The 20,345-nt window shown below is 41.5% G+C and overlaps 1 protein-coding gene across 1 annotated transcript; it reads left to right on the forward strand.

Annotated features, from left to right (window-relative positions):
- The first annotated feature begins 586 nt into the window (after positions 1-586).
- On the forward strand, positions 587-16,520 carry LOC103138424 (galanin receptor type 1). Its single transcript, XM_007552599.2, has 4 exons — positions 587-1,681; positions 8,530-8,624; positions 9,850-10,270; positions 12,309-16,520. Exons 3-4 carry the CDS (start codon positions 9,864-9,866, stop codon positions 13,021-13,023), a joined length of 1,122 nt encoding a protein of 373 aa, XP_007552661.1. The 5' UTR covers positions 587-1,681; positions 8,530-8,624; positions 9,850-9,863; the 3' UTR covers positions 13,024-16,520.
- Positions 16,521-20,345: the final 3,825 nt, after the last annotated feature.

The following is a 20,345-nucleotide window of genomic DNA, read 5'->3' on the forward strand; positions in this document are numbered from 1 at the left end:
ATAACTTAGCTGTGCCAAAGCCAGATCTTCTGTTCCTTTTGATCGTTGCTAAAATTTGCCAATAACTCCTTGGAAAATCATTCGCTTGTCAGTTGAGACCCGATTTTAGCAGCTCCTTTTAAAACGGTGCTGCTGAAACTGCAATATCAACGGTTCAAACTGATAGTTTAATAGTTTAGAGGATATTTTTGGCACACATTCAGTCACTAAGTATTTCGGTAACTGTAAGATAAAATATTAACCGACTCTCAGTATCACTGCGAGGCTCCTTCTGGTGGCTCCTTCCAGCAGTACAACACACCCTGTCAAAAACCTTAAATCGCCTCAATTTGATTTTTATTTTTTTTTTAACTGAGTTCACTGTATTCTGGGTCAGTGTCCACACAGCCTTAAAACATCTTAAATTCACGTATTGTTAAATTAAGGCCTTAAATTGTCTTAAATTCGTGAAAAAATATACTAGTTAGCCTTGGACATGTTAATCACAGGTCTTACATTTTGTCGTGGCCCTTGATAGCCAGGGTAGCTGGCTAGTTTATTTTACATCAATTCTTTTGTATTTTTTCTGTCACAATATAGGTCTTAAATTTAATTCATAGTGGTCTTTAGAAGTCTTAAATTTGAGTTGGGGAAGCTCGCAGAAACCCTGATATTGAGACGACCTCCACAGTCAAGATATCCCAGTGGGATCGGAGACCTTGAGAACATGGTGGAATAAGATGTTTGCGTCACGGATGAACAGATGACAAATCTGCAGCAACTACGTGATGCCGTCCCGTCCATGTGGACCAAAATATTGGAGGAATATCTGGATCTGTTCCATGGAGAATTAAGGCTGTTCTGGAGGCAAAACGGGGTCCAACTCCATACTAACGGGGGAACCTAACCAGAGAGGCTGGCAAGTTTATATCCACAGGTATCAAAATGTCAAGCAACTAATGTTTAGAAAATGTAATGTCCACAGTCGTCGAAGCTTCACCAAAACCTAAAAACTGTTTAAAAACTGAAATAAAGCAGCGCCAAGTGCAGATGGTAGTAGAGGGTCCTCTGAAATGAACGTTCCCGCTGTTGTACAGCAGGTGGCAGCAGAGACTTTGACTATTTGGCCTGAAACTCTCAGAGTTGCACTTCTTTACTGTGGATGCCCAGCCACGATGCTCCATCGATACTGTCGTGGATGAATCAGTGTTTTGTGATCCGATGGAGACTTGCCAAATATTACCGACATCACGACCATGATGAATTAGACATTCACGTGTCTGGCATGTGTTTTTGCAGATGAACACGTGTTTCCTCCTCCCTCTGTGCATAAGTGAGCCCAGGCGTTTGGACGTCCATCAGCCTTTTCCCAGACAATGACGATCCTCCTGACAATGAGGAGCTTTTAATTCCCTCCATGCAGTCACCTGATCTCCTGCACTGCCAGGCCTCATCACAGCCAGGGGTGTAGCATTCACATCCTACGTGTCCTCAGATAAGCCCAGTTAAGTCCCTCTTTGTCTCTACACACACACACACCCATATGGTGCCGGTTCGGCATGCCATATGCTCAGGTGAATGCTTCATCACAGTGTAAGTAAACCTGCACATTAACATAAAGATGATCTAATAAAGCTGTTTTTTTCTTTTCTTTTATTCACTCAGATGGTTTGAGGTTGGCTCACACGGCGTTTGCTGAAAGGTGTGTGTTACGTGTGTTTAACCAAGACAAATGGGTCAGCAGCAAGTCATTTGACCCCTCTACACAAACACTGGTTGTCTGGTAATGAGTTTATAAAAGCTGGTGTTGAGCCCTTTACACCAGGTAACAGCCTGTTAAGTCAAAAAAAAAGAGGTTTGTATCCTGACAAGGCTCTCTGTTCAGTAATAATACACCTGACAAAAGACTTCGGCTTAGCGTCTGAGCCAAAATGATGCCTTTAGAGTGAGGTACTGTCATCATAAATGCTACATAGTGCAAATAATCCTCTTTGAAACACCTAAGCGCTGGCTTATCTACATGCGGACAAGCTGCTTTTATCCAGGAGTTCTGAGCAAGTCGGTGGCAGTAATGCAAACGGAGGAAGAGTGAACCTGAAGGCTGCCATGTTCTTATTTATGCTCAGCTGTGTGAAGACCAGCCTTCAAATTGCTGGCTGTAAGCTCTAGAAACAGTCAGGAGGGAGTATTACGAATCAAGTGGCTCACGAAGGAAATGATAAAAACAGTGCCCTGCAAACATATTCATATTTTATCCTGTTGTAACAACACATTTCAGTGTATGTTTTGAGATGAGCTAACAAAATAACATCCTACATAAAAAGTCATATATATGTGGCTTTATCTTTAGCCCCATTTTACCTGATACCCCTATGAAGGGTGGCCATTTATCCTGAAAAGTCACCTAATTAGTTAATAGGGCCCGCCTGAGTGTCCTGGTTGATCATCCCATCCAGCTGTTTGGTGAAGGCCTTAGAGAACAAAGGCCGCCATGAAGAGTTTTATCGCCTCAGGAAAAACTACTTGATTGCAGTTGATCATAGTAAGTGGCAGAGAAGTACATTCATTACCATTTATCAAACAGGACAGGATGAAGGCTGTGGGCATGGCAACGGATGATTTGATGAGGGATGCTCAGGGGACGCCGCTGCTGATGAGGATGATTCTGATGTTACATCCCCGAAGTGTTTCAAGTCATGGGAACCACGATACAGAAGACAGAAGACGGCTACAGTGGAGGTGATGAAGGTCCTGGAAACAAGGGTGCTGTGACTGTCCAAGGGAAAACAGATGCTGCACGGTTGCTGATGCTCTGACTCTGGCCATGGTGGTGTGATGCTAGCTTGACTATGGAAAATGGAGTGCATGCTTGGAGGCTGGTCTTGAGGGACATAGACTAGCAAGCATTGTGTTGAGAAGAAAGTTTGGGAGGTGGTATGACATGAAAAAGAGTAAAAATGATTTCTTTACATTTTTTGTAGGGTCATCTGTGGATTTCAATAGGGCGTACCTGGCCAGAAGCTAACGCTCTTTTGGGAGCAGTCTGGTTCTGGTTCTGGTTCTGCTGTTTATCTACTGACCCAGAATCTATGGAGAGTGAAGAGTTCTGCCAGTGAAAGTATTTTTTCCCTCAACATTAAGGAATCATTGACTTGAAACAAATTCCTATATCTTACTGAAAAGTTACTTGTAGGTGTTGTTCTGCTAGGAGTCGGTCAGGACCACACTCCAGATGGAGATTGGACTCTGTAAGGTCTTCCTCCCAGCACCAGCAGCGTGTCAGGCAGGTTCTTTAAGAAATAGCCGGCGTATCTCCACCGCCTCCTGACAGCTTTATTCTCAAGCATCAAGCTGTTCCCCATTCACTGCATATCATGCTTGATGTCACTCCGTGTGTCCACCTTGGAAGATGAGACATTTGCTGAATGTCTTCATTTCATTTGTAGCAAAGGGCGCATCTGCAGCTAAAAGAAAAAAAAATCCCAGCACATCTTGGTTTTATCTTAAATGTAAAACATAACCGTTGTGCCCTGTGTGACCCTCTAGAAATAGAGTTTTCACAAGTTACCATTACAAGAAAGAAAAACATAATCACAATAGACAGTTTCAACGTTAGCGTTCTGTAATTAGAACTGCTAAGTGAACCAGAGAGCCCATAAACCTAAATGCCTCCGTCTCCCTGCCACATCTCTATTAGCTGCCCTTTGGAGCTTCTTGAACAGAGAACAGAATGTGACACAGCCCGGCTGAACGTGCTCTCCGGATTCCTCCGGCTCCAGTCTCGAGTCTGCACGACTCAGTCATCTCCCCGTGACACAGCTGTCACTGTGTTTTTCCTCTCAGGTTCATAAATCCCTCCCCGCTCAGGTTGACCTATCTTTATGATCTCAGGAAGCGGGTTTGGCGGCTTCCACGAATCACTCTTCTCTGGCAGCAGTTGTTTTTTTGTGTTTTTTTTTCCCCTTACACCTTTTTCCATCACGCCATTTTGCCTGGCTCTGAACTCTTTTCCAACCTTTTCCTTCGCCTCGCTCCATCACGCTCTGACCTGCGTGTTTGTTTCCCTAAAAACAACTCCGTCTTGCTGCCGGCAATTAGAGTAGATTAAAGCAGTGTGTGTGTGCGCATGTGTTCGTGTGTGTGTGCGTGGCCAGGTGTGCTTGTGTGGGTTTCTGCAAGCCTTTTCTGTTTTGGTGTGTGTTTATGTTTTCAAAATGGAGGCCATCGCTACAGGTTGAGGGATGATGTTAAATGCAGTGGCGGTAGGAGTCTTTGGTAGACAACGGATTGCTGGAGGTTCAAGAGGCCTCACTGGAGCGACGATCACCAGAACAGAGGTCAATGCTGTTACCGATAGCAATGAGTCATCCACCGTTTCTACATCTACCGTTTTAGGGCAAGCTGAGGGTTTTCTTTCACTCTCAACCCTTATAAAGTGTTAAAGGTGGAAGTTTGCATTTAATCTTTTGATATATTTAATAAATACTACTTCTACTGAGGTTTAACACCAAGCATCAGACTTTTGTTTCAGGTTTCCTTATGTTGTGGAAAGCCTGTTACGTACATATTCATTTTATATATGTCAAAATGTAAAGAAATTAAGCTTGCCGGTACTCTTAAATCTGGACTTGCAGTGCTGTGAGCTGTACTCACCATATTACAAATGTCTCATGTTTCAGCGTTTTTGGTTACAGTTGCATAAAAAAAATGGAACCAAAACGACTTTTCTCTACGTGGAAAAAAGTGAGCATAAAACATTTTGTTCCGAGTCTGAAACTCTGCACACTTACTGCCTTTTTTATTTACAGCAAAATAATTGAAATCAGTCTGTAAATGGGTTACAAAGCCGATTCTAAAGCTTTGTCACTCAGTGACTAAATGAGTTGGTCATTTGGTCACAGTCACAGCAAGAGGGTCAAAACTCCTGCCCACTGAACATTTGACTTGATTTCAAAGCTATACGTAGACCTTGTTTAGTCGAGTCAGTTTGTTTGATTCCTTTAAACCTGCATATTTCCATGATTATACGAAGACTGAGAAAAACTACCAAGAGTGATGATGGTTTTATCGTGGCTTGTACTTAAACTGATAAATTTGTTACTTTACCAAAATGTCAAAGCATGAATTTCAATTGACAGACAACATTAATTGATGTATTATTGTGAACTAATTGCATTCGTTTTTCATTGATGTTGCAGTAACATAACTTTGTAAAACAAAAAATACATATATATGGAACAGTCGGGCTTTTTCAGGTTGCGTTCTCACTGACAGAAAGTGATCGAGACAGATGAGGACTGAATGTTACTTTATTTCTATAGAATAATTATGTCACCACAACATTAATAAAACCAGTCAAATACCTCCAGTTACTCTTTTTTTTTCTTTTGTTTTTTTGTGAGTAGGCGCCAGTCAGATCTAAAACAGATCCCGGACAACTTTTAACTCTGAACTGGTGAAGTTGCTAGTTAATAACTTATTTTTTATATATATATACACTGTCGAGTATATGATGAAATAACAAGAAGTTAATTTAATTTGAACAAAGATTATAGCTTAAAATTATGTAGCCATGTCTTTGCAGCAGAAGTAGACCATTGCTGAATATTACATTATATAGAATGCAAAATATTTCTGCATTTAAGTCAGTAGATTTTACTTTTCATAGGCTTCACTGTTAAATTAAATCACATAAGACAGTTTAATTCTATTACAATTGATCTTTTGCTACACTTGCTGGACATTAAAGGATTTTGCATGGAATATTTAATAAAAGTGAGAAAACTGAAGACATGGTCTGACATTGGGATGCCAAATCTGTAATATTATAATAAGTTCTCCTATTGACCTCAGAAGCCAAATTAGGAAACACAGGATATGTTGGAGGTTATGTAGTGCCAAAGGGGGAAGAGGGAATGCTGGAAAAACCACAGGCTCTCTTCATCTGCATGTGTGTACAGATGTGTGTGTGTGTGTGTGTGTGTGCGTGTGTGTGTGTGTGTGTGTGTGTGTGTGTGTGTGTGTGTGTGTGTGTGTGTTTGTAATACCTTGTGGGGACCATTATCCTGACACATACGACGTTATGGGGGACCCACTGCTCCTTGTGGGGACCTAAGCCTGGCCCCCACAAGGGGAGACGCTGTTTTTGGTTCAGGGGTTAGATTTAGGACTAAGGTGTGAATGAAGGGTTAGGGTTAGGATAAGGTTTAGGCTGTAGAAATGAATGGAAGTCTATGGAAAGTCCCCACAAAGATAGCCCTGCAAACATGTGTGTGTGCGTGTGTACATGGCCAAAGGACAGCATGGGGAGTCAAGAGGCGGAGTGAGCATGGGGAGCAGTACAGGTGTGTGCCCTCTGTTTCTCCTCTTTATACGGCACGTCAGCTGACGGTGAGTGGAGGGGCTTCTACCCAGCAGCAGGTCACCTTTTGCAGTAAGTGAAAAACGGTCATTTAACGTCCTCTCTTTTTATTTTCCTCCGGCTCTGCTCCGTCTTTCCCTTTCCTTTTTAAATTCATCCGGGTCAGGTAATAGCTGGAGGGCCAACTTTGTTCCTGATTGTTTTTTTAACTCGGCCTGGGCGTGTGACTGTGACGTACGACGCCGCCGAAGTCTCCTGCGGTTTTTCCTGTTGATTATTTCTGCAAACGTCTTTCGGCACATTAACATGAGAATATCATTACCATTCCAGACTGATTCTGGAGTTTTTAGTCTTTTGTTGAGCTGAAGTTTAGAGTGTGAATACACCTGTTTATTGCAAATCTGTGTGAGCCAGTTTTCATGCTTTAAATGAGGATCTTCCAAAAACACATGAAGCTTTAAAGAGGATAGATGTATTGATGATCATCTTTTTAAAACAATGTCTTCTATTCCGTAGCTCTTTTGGACGGCAAAAGACAAGCCCAGAAGTTTTTCCCCTTTTTGTTTGTTTTTATTAATTATTTTTTTCTTGAGAAACTTCCCTGGGAGGAGGTCACATCACACATGGAGACAAGGCTGCCCAGAGCAGGAACCCGGCTCACTGGGGCAGCAACAGAAAGGTTTAGTGAAGCGAAAAGAAACTCCAGGAGCAAAACACACGTTAAGAAAAACAAAACAATTTATTCCCATTAGAAATGACTTCATGCTACAAATGTAGGTGAAATCTAACTGTGACGCCGGTACTAAAGTGGCGAAAACAGCCTGGAATCGGCCTCAACTTCTTCATCAGTTCAGCTTGAGGTCAATGTGTCTAAAATTAAACACAATTAGTTTAGCCCATTGTTGTGCATTTCATGTTTCTGTTCTTCCTGTCACGTTTTGGTTCTCGGCTGTCTTTCTTCATCTGTGCTGTTGGGAGGCTTCCCTCTCATCTCCTCTGTGCCGTTTCTGATCTGTGCTCCTCCTGCAGCAGCAACAGCGGTGCGGTAATTTATGTAATTCAGACTAATACATCTAGTTGCCCTCAGACTTATTTCTTAAATAAAAGTATTTTTGCTTTTTATAAACCTGGGGTGGGGGAAGGGTTAGATATCTTTTGAATTTTATAAACACATTTTTGATGTATTAAATCTCTCACCATGCCATAATGTATGATAATCTGTTAAAAAAATCTACTTCCTTGACCTCCTCCCTGTGGTTCTACTGCCATCTGCAAACAAAATCCACTGGTCAGAAACAACCAATCAGAGCCAGGAGGAGGGTCTTAGTGTTGTCAATCATGCTTGTGTATGTTTAAGGTCCAGATAATGTATGCAGTGATGGATTTCAAGCATTGTTTTGGATGTAGCTTTAATTTTTAAATGAAACTTCTGATTTTTTATTTTTTTGCTAGGCTGTGTTTCGTTTCTTGGTTTCCATAGTGGCATTTGTTCGCTGTTTGCTGACAAACCTCTGAGGCTTTCACTGAACAGCTGGATTTATACTGAGATGATTAAATCGCACACATTCAATTTACTAATTAAGTGACTTTGAAAGCCAGTTGATTGATTGATTGCTGAGCTTTACTGCGGGTATCGAAGCAAAATGTGAAAAGTTCAAGAGCTGGTAAAATACCTCTAAAGTCACTGTGTGTTTCCTCTCAAATAAAAGCCTCCCGCTCACTTTCACTAAATGCTGGCAAAGCGGCGTAGCTGTTTTCAGCTTGCCCCGACTCCTACAAAGCGCTCTGTGACCTTTTTTTTGCTTCGCAACCAAAGAGCACATAATCACCCACCTCCAAAGAAGGAATCAGGGCAGGATTGTTAAGCCTCAGTGAGACTCAGCATCACAGGGACAGATGGGTGAAAGAATGAACAAACATTTATTCATTCTTTTGTCCATCTGTCATTCACACACACTATTGTGGATGAGTTTGCCAAAGTGGGCGCTATGATGCATCCCACCACCACACTAAGGTACACTGAAGTTGTTCTGATGATGCAATAGATGAGATTTAGGGAGGCTCGGAGTGCTAAAAATAAATGTATGTGGAGGGATTGTTTGCTTTAAATAAGAAGCCCACAGATTGTTAGGTTTTTTTTTTCTTACCTGCTCTTTCTTAGAGGCTATTCTCTCTCTTCCCTTTTACAGCTGTTTTTGTGTGTTTTATCCTGGTCGACCCCCTTGGGAACAAGAGCTCCCCTCACCCGCCTGTTTGCTTAAAACGCCAGCCTGAGCCCACCGAGGTGAGTCGTCTTGTTTGCGTCGTGACGCAGGCGACTTGCTGATGTCTTCGATTGTTTGTTGCCATGGTCTCCTGAGAGACGCGCTGTCTCGTCTGAATCATCAGGCTTGTCAGTCACGGGGTGGGCCTGGTGAGCTCTGAGTGATTCTGGAATCCCGTGGAGGCAGCTTGTATAAATATGAATAATAGATTGCAGTTTGTTGATTATTAGGATGATAATTGTTCTGTTTATCTTTTTTTTTTTTTTTTTAAGTTTTGATTTGGCCTGTTAAAATAGAAGTTTGCATTTATTATGAGTTTCCCCTTAGTTGCTTTACCTATTTTAGATTTGCAAAGTGAAGAAAAACAATCTTTTGTTCTGAGCAAACGCAGTGATGTTAATGTAAAATTCTTAATTTCATAGATTTTTTTTACTCCGCTTTATCTGGTGGGTCTTTCAGGTTATTGTTTGTATTAATGGAAGCCACATAATTTCCTTTGGGATCAATAAAGTATCTATAGCTTGCTAACTAGTTTCAAATGTTGTTAGCAACATTCAAAGCTTTCATTTGACAAGAAGTTGTTGTCAAATGGTTGTAGCTTGCTTTGAATGTTAGCATTTGAAACTAGCTAGCTAGTTAACATTCGACAAGTTGTCAAATGCTTGAAGCTAGCTTCAGATGTTAAATAGCTTCAAATGTTATTGTCAACAACATTTGAAGCTAGTTTGCTACAAACATTTGACAACAACTTGTTGAATATTTGTAGCTAACCAGCTTGTTGTTGAATGTCATCTGAAATAATGATAGATGACAAACTCCATGCTCTTTCACTTCACCTCCACTTGACACACTGATCTTGGACTCATTCAAATGTCCCACAAGGTATCAAGTTTCTGGAAATGCGCAAAGTTCAGCTCTGTTCATAGGCAATTAAAATTAACTGTACTATCTTTGAAAAAAAATGAAAGAGTGGTCAAATATTCAGCGAGTGTTATGCCAGCACCTTGCAAAAAGCATATCTACAACATTTATTCAAATGTTGGTGTAGTGCATGTACACATCTAACCTCATATGCAAAACTAGGATTAAAGAAATTCCCCAGTAAATTCAAACATATTCACCTAATTCAAGTTGAACATATTTTGTGTGAGTTTATCTAAACTTTTCATTGGCACTCGAAGCTAAAAATCTCCATAGCCCATAATCTCTCCTCTCTTTTCTTTTCTCTCTTTTCTGCACTGTCAGATTTCCCTGAAGCTATGCCTGCCATTGTCAACCTCCTTTTCAACGTGGTCTCCACCAACACCACCATCTCCTTCACGGTGGTGCTGCCGATGGTGAGCCTGATCTCTCTTTTCGCCGGGGTCGGAGGTCACCTCCTTCTGTGGCTGGTGCTGGTGAGGAACCCCCGGAGCCGCTCCAAGCCGAGCTCCGTCCTGCTCCTCAACCTCAGCCTTGCGGACCTTGGAGCCCTGCTCACCCTGCCCTGTGTGCTCCTGAGCGCCAGCTTCCAGAACTGGCAGCTCGGCGGTGGGACCTGCGTTCTGCTGGGGTTCATGACTTCAGTGACAGTAGGAGTCGAGATCTTCAGCCTGGCAGCGTTGGCAGTACTGAGGTATCGCATTGTCGCGCCACAGATGAGGCCGCCTGTTAGTCTGACGCAAGTGTGAGTAATAAATAATGAAGTCTGTTGTTGTTGGAAGGCATTGTCACAAAATGTTGACCCTTTTTGGATCCCATTGAAATGGAGTAACATGTTCTTTGCATATCTTTTTTTTGTTTTTTTTAAGTCATCTAAGAAAAGTAAAACATTTTTACCTTTTTTTTTTCCCAGAAACTGCCACCAAATCATAAATGAAACTGGACTGGGCTTTTCACATGAAATATGAACATTTTGCAAGCACAAAAACATATTGGAAATGTTTTCCAAATCAGATGTGCCATGTGAATCACATGTTTGAAGCTGGGGTATTTATTTACTTACTGTGGCACCTTAGTGTAAAAAACTGACCCCAATGTGTTGTAAAGATTTTTATTGATGTTAATGTCTAGACTCTAGAAGATTGTTTTTCTAGATTAAAAATGTGGAGGTGAAAAGTAATCAGACAAACTCACCATATCCTACACTGAGTGATACAACTCAATATTATGGTAAACCTAAATGTATTTTATTTAACATGTCCAATGGAGTTCCAACGTTGAGCTGCTGTCATACTGTTTTCCTATCTCGAAATATGTGTTAGGAAATATCTCCTAAATTTGTTTAAATTTTAGGAAATTGTTTTTTGCACTATCTGTGCGTCTGAACAAATTTACACATTTTACAAATACATTGCTAGTACAACTATAAGGCACAACTAAAGATGCTCAGCCATATCAAATATTTTCAACTGTTAAAATGTGTAGAGATGCACAAAGATATCGACTGGTATCTATTTTCAGCTTGACCCATCCTGACCGCTGGCCAGCCGGTCGGAAACATCCAATCTTTTTTCGTTCCAATAAACTTTTCTGACATAAAAAGGAGACAGATACAGCCTCCCTTTCTTTCAATACCAGTGATTCATTCCTTTCATGGAGTCTGTTGGTTTCTTGATCTGTTGACGATCAACTCTTTGTGCAGCAGCGACTCATCTCCCAGACACGTTTGAGAGAGGTGGACTGTTTTCCTACACTGTAAATCTCCTGTTGCAGAACTGCAAACAATGAATTTCTCTCGATAAATAGGAAGCAGCTAAAACCTGCGTTGGCAGATAAAAACAAAAATACTTTAGTAGAGTGTTACATTACAGGCTAAATTATTTGGAACTTTAGTTTTTCTACAATATAGAAACACATAGTTGATCTCATGGCATAAAGCCATGAGCGCATTTGTTGAAGAATGTAGAGCAAGATTTCCTAAAACTTTCAATGTCTGCAGTATCTTGGTTCTTCATAACTTGGAGAACTTTCATAATTATAAAAGGCACCGATTCCTAAAAATATTTCCCTTTAGTGAGGGTTAGTAATGCATCCGAAAGTATCTGAATTACCGATAGACTGAAACCACATGCAGCCGGCCATTCGCTGCCTTGCAACATATTAAAGTAAATCTTTACCGGCTTCTGTGGGAGCTTCATTGATTTGAGATGGAAGACATCTAATTTAAACAGTGTGGCACATTAATCAACCCTTCTGTTAAGCTTCAAGCAATCCATAGACCTGCAATTTAATTTAGAGGGAAATTCACATTGGGACAGAGGACAGGTTTTTAATGGTAAATCCAACCGTCGCAAAGGTTGTTCCCCATGTGTGGCTTGAGATGCGTCAATGAGTTTAAGGTTGCGGTGGGGCTGGTGAAGCAGGTAATGGCTACATGATCGGATGTTTCCCCTGGAAGTGACTCTGAAGAGAGTGGAAGACAAAATCTGATGGATGGTACTGTATTTTGTTTATAGGTGCAGATTTCATCTCCACTTGCAAAATATTTGGGGTATAGTTAGAAGAACTGATAAAAGACTCCCAACCCATTAACAGATTAGTGCTTGGATACAAGTGGAGGCTGATGCATAGTCTCAAACTTTTTCTTTTGGGGTGTGATTCTATAAGATTTGCGTATCAAGAGAAACTTCTTGTCCCATCAAATTAACATGCCTCTTGAAGATCTCTAGATTACATTATTCTACACAGAAAATAAGCTTATATTCTGTCCCTGTTTCCCTCAGGCTGTGCACTGTGGTGGCCATTTGGCTGGTCTCAGTAACCATGGCCTTGCCGAAGGTCACCTACATCAACTTTGACGGCGGATGCACCTGGTCGGTCGGTCAACAGGAGTGGCTGTTCTTCCTGGTCCCTGCCTTCCTGGTGTACTACATGGCGCCTCTCTTGTGCATCGCCATCAACTGTGGCCTCATCATCTCCCACCTCCACCGCTGCAGAGGCAGCCTGGTTGCCGACAGACGCAACAAGAAAGCCACCGCCCTGCTGATTAGCTCCACGTTGGTTTTTGCGGTCAGCTGGTTGCCGTACTACGCGCTCGAGTTCGTCAACGTTCTGTCCCCTTACGTCAGCTCAGCGGCATCGCCCACCAGCAGATTAGATGCTGGCCCATCTTGGACTTTGCCTACTTTCTATCCACCGGCCGGGCCCAGTGAGCAAACCCTGACGAGGGTCACGCTGCTGTGGGAGGTGGCCTCTCTGGCGGCCATTTTGTTGGTGTGCCTGGCTCCGTGCTGGAACCCTCCGCTGTACTTCTTGTTGTCACGCCCGGCCGTGCGCCAGCTAAGAGCTCTCCTGCCTTCCTTCATCCGAGAGCAGTTGGGGAGAAAGCCTGCGCAGCGCTGGCGCATTGCTCCGGCTCCACCGCCGTGTCTGCCGGCACCCAGCGCGGCCTCGGACCCGCTCAATCGGCAAAGCCTGATGGACAGATTGACTCAGTAAAGATGGCAGCAGCTGGGCTCGCTCTCGTCCAGCTCACACGTGCCGTCAATGAAACGGCGCATGTCCAAAGACGTGATTCACAGGATGCACTGTTCGTGTACGTAACGAGTACACTCATGGCTCTTGGCAGCAATAAACTCTCACGTTGGATCATAATCAGACCCCATTCTAGGCTATAAACAAGGTTTATGTCCAAGATCACCATACCAGACACACTTAGCAACTTGCTGTCCAGTTAGTTCCAGCTGGAAGAGGGAGTCAAACCGAATGGAAAATTAAAACTGAAAGGCCAAACAAAGCAATTTCTTTGTGTATCACAGCCCAAATCGTCATTTATATTCAGGTCACTGAACCTAAATATATGGATTTAACTCACACATGGGACTTGAACCACAGCAGTTTGCTTTTTTGGTGCTGAAGGGCATCAGCTAAACCTGTCCTGACTGGCTCAACCCGTTGAAGCAAATATAAACCAAAACTCCCCACAGGGATTTTACACACAAAACCCTAAGCTCAATGTGAAAAAAAGAAAGAAAAAAAAGCAATCGGTGAATAGGATAAACGGCATCTGCATTGTGGAAAATTGGTGTTGCTCTTTGCAGTCTGTTAGAACCATCTATGGTGCAGCGCAGCAATGCATCACAACACGCAGCGCAGCCCTGCAACCCCCATTACAGAGCGGAAACACAGGAGACGACGCGCCTTTAGAAATCTCCCTGAAAAGCTCGGAGGCAGCCGATTCTGGATTCAATGTCATGGTAATAACCTCGATGAAAAGAAGGCCTTCTGACTTTGACTCGCATTAAAAGACGCTGGCTTGTTTGGAACCCGAATGCTGATAAGTGGCTATTAAAAAGAAATTTGACACAAAGTATTGCATCTGCTCTGCTGGGGGAAAATTACTCGTCTAGAAATGGATCCTATCTGCATCCAGAGTGGATTAATATCACAATGTAAAGGTCATGTTGTGTACTGCCTGTAACTTGGTTATACTCATTAATGAAATAGCGAAGGCTGTGTAATTTGTTTTGCTGTTTTCTATTGACGGTGCAGTTTTATGTGTTGCAGACGTCTGAATGTAGACATTTGCAGAACTATTCACACCCCCACAACTTCTTCATGTTTCGTCGTGTTACAACCAGGAACTAAAAATTTAGATGTGTATTTAAATTCAGTCTCCCTTTACTCAAATAAACTGCTAATAAAACTCCAGCATTTAAATTTAGGACAGCTGGGGTATTAGCAAATATATTATTTTGGAATTTTATGGCAGAAATTGACACAAAGTGGATTAATGTGAAGGTCAATAAACAATATGTGTGGGTTACAAAACGTTTCACAAAAAAAAAAAAAAAAAAAAAATCCAAACATTTCCAATAGGTTTTTCTCCTGAATTTTCCTGGATGTTGCTCCGACTGCCACAACTGGTTTCCTTTTCCCTGCAGAGCAAATGTGTCCCCACAGCATAATACTGCTGCCACCGTGTTTTACTGCAGGGACGGCGGTTTTAGAGTTTATTATGTGACTTTTGTTGAATTTCAATTGACTTCACGAAGTTCCTTATTGACTCTCTTCCAACAAAGGCTTTCATTTGCTTGCTCACCCAAAAGGAGCAGATTTGTGGAGTACATGAATAATCCTGTGGTGTTTCCATGGGGATCTTCGCTGTTTGCCTGATTAGCGCTCGCCGTGCCCTCGCCTGTCGGTCCTGGTGAACGGCTTGTGTGTCGGTCAGTTTTCAGGTTTGTCTTTCTATCTGACTTTTGGGGTAAAGTCATTGAACAATGTTCTGTGAGACGTTCGAAGCTTTGCTGTTTGTCTTTTAACCCAACCCTGCTTTATCCCTGACCCTTCTGCCATTTTCTCCAACAAATCTCTGATGGCTTAACAGAATAGCTGCATTTTTATATTGAGATCGATGTGGACGGATCCAGGAAGGCGGCTTGTGACGGTATTTTATTCAGGGATATCAGAATATTGGACGTTACCGTTTGGTTTCTATTGCAGCCAAATTGACGGAGACTTGGGCTTATAACATGAAGCGATTTCAGAGACCTGAAAAAAAAAAGTCAAAGCCATAGCCGTACAGACTTATTTGTTTTCTTGCAGAGAATCAGATGAGAGTATTACTGGAGCTCTCCTATTTGACTGATGAATGCTATGCAAATCCTGTTTAAGCCTAAAACATGGAACCCAAAAAAGGGGAGGATAAGCTCTCTGAAAGTGAATCTCTAAAATAACCTCTATGTTACAGACCTTGGAGGATCCACTAATTAAAATAATCAGGTAAAAAAAATAATAATAATAAAGTGTGGTGCTGAATGTAATTTACATCAAAGGGGGATGCTGAACTACACAGACACAAGAAAAGTGCTGAAAACTCTGAACGGCTTCGTCTCTGGTCAAGACCGTCCGAGATGAGGCGACTGAACTCACAAACCTTCACCGATCACGACGTGACTGACGGTGCCGCCTTTTTCAGTTTCTCAGCCTGGATCTGTCCTTGAGGCTGTTGTTTTGCTGTGTGACAAAATTGAAAAATATCAAACCACTTCCTGCAGATAAGGGTGAAACAGAAACAGGAAATATCCAAGTTGGATCCAGATCACAAAATTTGCCTCTGGCGATGAATCTCCTAACCGTAAATCATTCCTTCTAGTTCCTCACTATAAGGGATGGGCGCCAGAGAATCAGGCTTTATGTCTCTGTGCGTCCACAAAACAGTCATCCTCAGCCCACGTCTTTTTTATATTTCTTATGGTCTTAGAGATTTAAAAGCAGATCCTTACCTTAATGATGAAATGCTACTTTCTAGGTTTTTGATCTGCTCTACAGTAGCATCTCAGATTGCTATGATAATTTTTTGTTTTTCTTGTCTCACAAAATTGTCGTAGATTGTGTTGATTCTTGGATGAATTCTTGTTTTCCTTAAAACAGTGCTGTGGGATGTTCTCATATATATTTTTTACTCCTATATTAGTGATTTAAGACACTTAAAATCACTCTAAGTTGGAAAAAAATAATCACCATTCAACAATAGAAACTTGGGAAGTGTTGAATATGTTTTTTAAGCTATCATGTAACAGATTGATATAATTTGATGCATCTTCGATGAACCTAAATGTAAATTAAGTGCAGGGGAGTCGCTTCAAGCACTTGACATGCTAAGTTGAGTGAATCTTCAGTGCAAATAAAGCGTCTGCACAGCGTATAACGTGATATTAAACAGTGTTATTATTGGGTCATTATAGAAACGTGATTTGACAATGGTGTGATTGGTTAACTGAGAAATTATTTTTGTTATATATGTTTCCTTATGGATTCCTTAACTTTGCCTGCACACACATGCACATCTTTCACTTTTTGACCAGATGTAGAAGATGACAGAGTGAGCTTAAATGTTGTTCTTACTGAAGTGCCTGCATTTTGTATCTAAGGTATATTTTGTATCGTAATAATGTAATTTCTTTGTAAAATATGCAAGTGTAACTCAGTGAAATATAAATTACCCTTCAGATTAAAAGCAATGTTTTTGTCTGCTTTGATTTGACGTTAAACTCTTTTGCAATTTCCACCAACAAATGCACTCAATTCACAGCTTAGTAGAAAATTTGGGGTTAAATCTCCCAATGGCACATCAACACGTGGCAGAGTGGGATTGAGCCTGCAAGAGATCTACTTTTTCCACTAGTACGTCTCAACGAAATAAACAGAAAGGTGGCAATAACATGAAATGCTAGTTACTTCTTGACCTGTTGACATTTTTTGAACCGCAGAACCAAATGACAACCCTAACCGTCTTTTCTTTTTCTTTGTCGATATCGTCTTGGCGGCTAATGAGATCTTTTATCTTCGTCGTCTGTCCGCACCGTGATCCTCTCATGATGCACCGCAACCCAGTAAGCTGCCATGTCTTGATGAGTCTGTCTTAATTAAGTCAGAAGATTAGTGAAAGCTTAAAAAAGAAGAAGAAGAAAAGAGTCATGCTCAGCAGGCTCCATTGAGAGGCTCCTTCCCGTTTCTATTCAGCGTGTTTGCTGAATCCCTCACACATCTGCGGGGCTCCGCTGCGCTGAATGTACGGAGCAGGATGAGCTGAAAGAAGATTTAACATCTTGAAAACTCTGGGAGATAATCGTTAAAAAAAGGAAGTGATTTTCCATCATCTGGATGGGCATTTAAGTGATATCGATTTAGTGTGTGACAGCACTACTTAATGGCCTTATGGAGAATGCCAGCTCATTAATTGTCATTGATCGCTGTGTAATTCCCACGGGGAGGATTTATTTTCTTTTTGTTAAATGTCTCACAGAGAAGTAAGGGAAGCCAGAGTAAAAATATTAATGTTCGAAGTTATAGTATGTTTTATCCACAAAACTATAGCTCGACTTTTAATTAGCAGAAAAAACTGTAACTCCAATCTCTCTGGTAGATGACATTTATTTTTAAGATCTTATTATGAAATGAAATGAAATGAAATGAAATGAAATTTCATTTCATTTCATTATTACAAGACTGAGAAAAATGATTATAGGAAAACCTACATCTTTGATCTTTTATAGTGGAAATATTTTCACTAAATGATCATCTGCTGTCTGTACCTGCTGAATCGTATCAATAAGTTGGACATTTTTTAAAAATCTTTTGTACACTACTTTGTTTAATTAATAGTCATTTTAGAGCAACAGTTCTGAGCTCAAAATATGTCAATGTGTGTTATTTTTGTGAAATCTTACCCCAGAGCGGAGAATGTTCAAACAACATTTAGTGTTGTGAGGTTTTACTCTTTACAGTCAGAATTATTTTTCATGTAATCAGCAAGCTTCTGCTAAGCTGCTTTAATGTATTTTTTATATAACTGAACCAAGTTAAGAGACACGCCAAAGTTAAAGATAATTATCTTCTTGTCCGTTTGGTTCTCATTAAAGTCGCAGTCAAATGAAATTTGATTCGCATCAAATGATGTGGGGGGGAAATGGCTTAGTGATTAGCACAAAAAAAGAGATTTTGTGGCTTTGCAACACATCAGAGCCAGACTTTTAGAGCAAAATGTCAGTAAAGTCCGTTTTCCTCATCCTCTAACCCAGGGGTCACCAACTCCAGTCCTCGAGGGCTACCATCCTGTAACTTTTAGATGGTCTCTGCTCAAACACACCTGGATCAAATAAACTGCTCGTTTCCAGCCTGTTGCAGAGAGGAATGAATGCTGGTGAGGGAATTCAGACATTTTGGAGCAGAGGTGAATCTAAAAGTTGCAGGATGGCAGCCCTGGAGGACTGGAGTTGGTGACCCCTGGTCTAACCACTTCCTGGTTAGAGGACAACATCCGGGTCGTTGACAGCAAGACTTGTGTGATGTGAAAAAAGTGCTCAATCATAACACATCTGAGTTATGAATGATTATTAGTAGGCAGATTTAGGTTATGATTTGACATTTTATCTTTTAAACAATTATTAGGTTACTCAAGCGTTTTAAGACAACTGTTGATTGATTGGACATTTTATCTTTCAGATGATTCTTAGGTTATGTTACGTGAGGACACAGGTGGAGGGTTAGTTCCTCTGAGCATTGGGTTTTATTGTACGCTCATTCTGGAAAACAGACCTCAGAAGAAGAGGGAAAAGTTGAACAGACTATGAACAGGGTTATTGTGTGATTATTTGGGCGGGGTAGTCTCCAAATAAATATGATCGCTTCATACGTTTTGCTGTCAGATGTTTTGAGTAAGTGTGATCCCAAAGACGCATCTTTGCATCCAATAAATGCGATTCGTCTTTACCTCGCCGACTCTTTTTGCGCTGGGTTAATCCTTCGCACACGAATCCGTGTTGATTTATTGTTCACGACATCAGGGAAACAGAATTCAATCAGCAAAACTCCGGACCTGGGAACAAACCGAGCAACACGACGGCGATGGCAGAGAATCGGGTGATGGAGGAGAGAAACGAGATTTCTGTGAGTGAGCAGATGAAAAGCAACGTACGAAACACGAGCTGCAGAAAAACATTAGGAAGGTTCAGAGTCGAAATGGCAGGATGGAAAGAGCTAAATAAACAGACATGCAAACACAGGGATACACAGGAACGGAAAACCCAACAGATCGGGACAGTTTCTTCTGGCTTTCTTGGTAATGAAACACGTGTAAGCAGGGCATCAGCTGCTGCTGAACCAGCTGATATTAATTTGCACTAAGTGGCAGAAATGGTTTCTGGTCACCAATAGAAGCTGGTGTCACGATGTTTCATGCCTTTTCCTCACCTCTCTTTCTTTATGTATTTGGTATTTTACTCTCACCAGGAAAAAAATCAGGCCTAATTTTCAAGGTCCGTAAACACGCGTGTCTACAGTGGAAGCCCTCCCTGGGAGGTAATTTGCAGGAGAGCATGCTTTTTAGCCTTCTGGTTTCAGCAGGAACCCACCGAGTCCATTAACATGATGCCGCCGCCTGAACCCATCGTTCAGACTGTTTCTATTAGTTAGCCGTCCGTCTCATTGCTGAAATTGCTCGGTTCAATTCACCAACCCCTGTGTGGACAAACGGCTTCCGAGGCTGTGATCACACGGCTGGTCTGTGAAATTAAATCAATCTGTGCCCCGAGAGCTGAAAACAAGCCTGAATCTGACGAGGATGCTGATCCTCTGTTGATATTATGAGGAATTTTACATAGAAAATTGCTCTGAATCCATCCGAACCGTTTTGAAACTTTTCCCCCTTCCCTCCCAAACGTTCATCCCTTTGGCTCTTGCAACGAATGATCGAAGCTGCGCGGCGCAATCTGAAGGCTGACCCAGCTCCTGTAAACTGTCTTTAGAATAAAATAAATCCCGCTCGCATGTGCTCCACTTCACTTCCCTTCCAGCAGAGAGACTGGAGCTCGATTTGAAAGGCCAGGGGCAGAGAAGTGTTGGCAGCAAAGCCTTTCATTTCAATGTGGGTGCTCTCATTGTTTCTGACTTCAGCTGCAGTTTAAATACAGTTCCTCTAGTGTTTCTTGGCAGCTGGTGCCTTGGCTCGTTCAGCTAATCAATGATTTAAGCAATTGGGGGATACTTTATTTATCAAATCACGCCTTGAGCTGAAATTTGTCAACTAACGTCTTGGATGTTCCAGAAAGAAAGGATTAAAAGTGAAATTTTCATTTCATTTGCCTGGAAGCACCAGCAAACTCTTAACATCTAACCTCATTTCCACAAAAGTTGGGAAGTTTTCTTGAATGCCACAGCAGCGTTCAATTGAAATTAAGGTTTCGTTAAAGACCTGAGCACATAAATCTGCAATATACTGCTTAGGTGTATTCAGGAAAAAAAAAAAAAAAAAAAAA

This window comes from Poecilia formosa, unplaced genomic scaffold (assembly GCF_000485575.1).
Source record: "Poecilia formosa unplaced genomic scaffold, Poecilia_formosa-5.1.2 Scaffold51, whole genome shotgun sequence".
Classification (NCBI taxonomy): Eukaryota; Metazoa; Chordata; class Actinopteri; order Cyprinodontiformes; family Poeciliidae; genus Poecilia; species Poecilia formosa.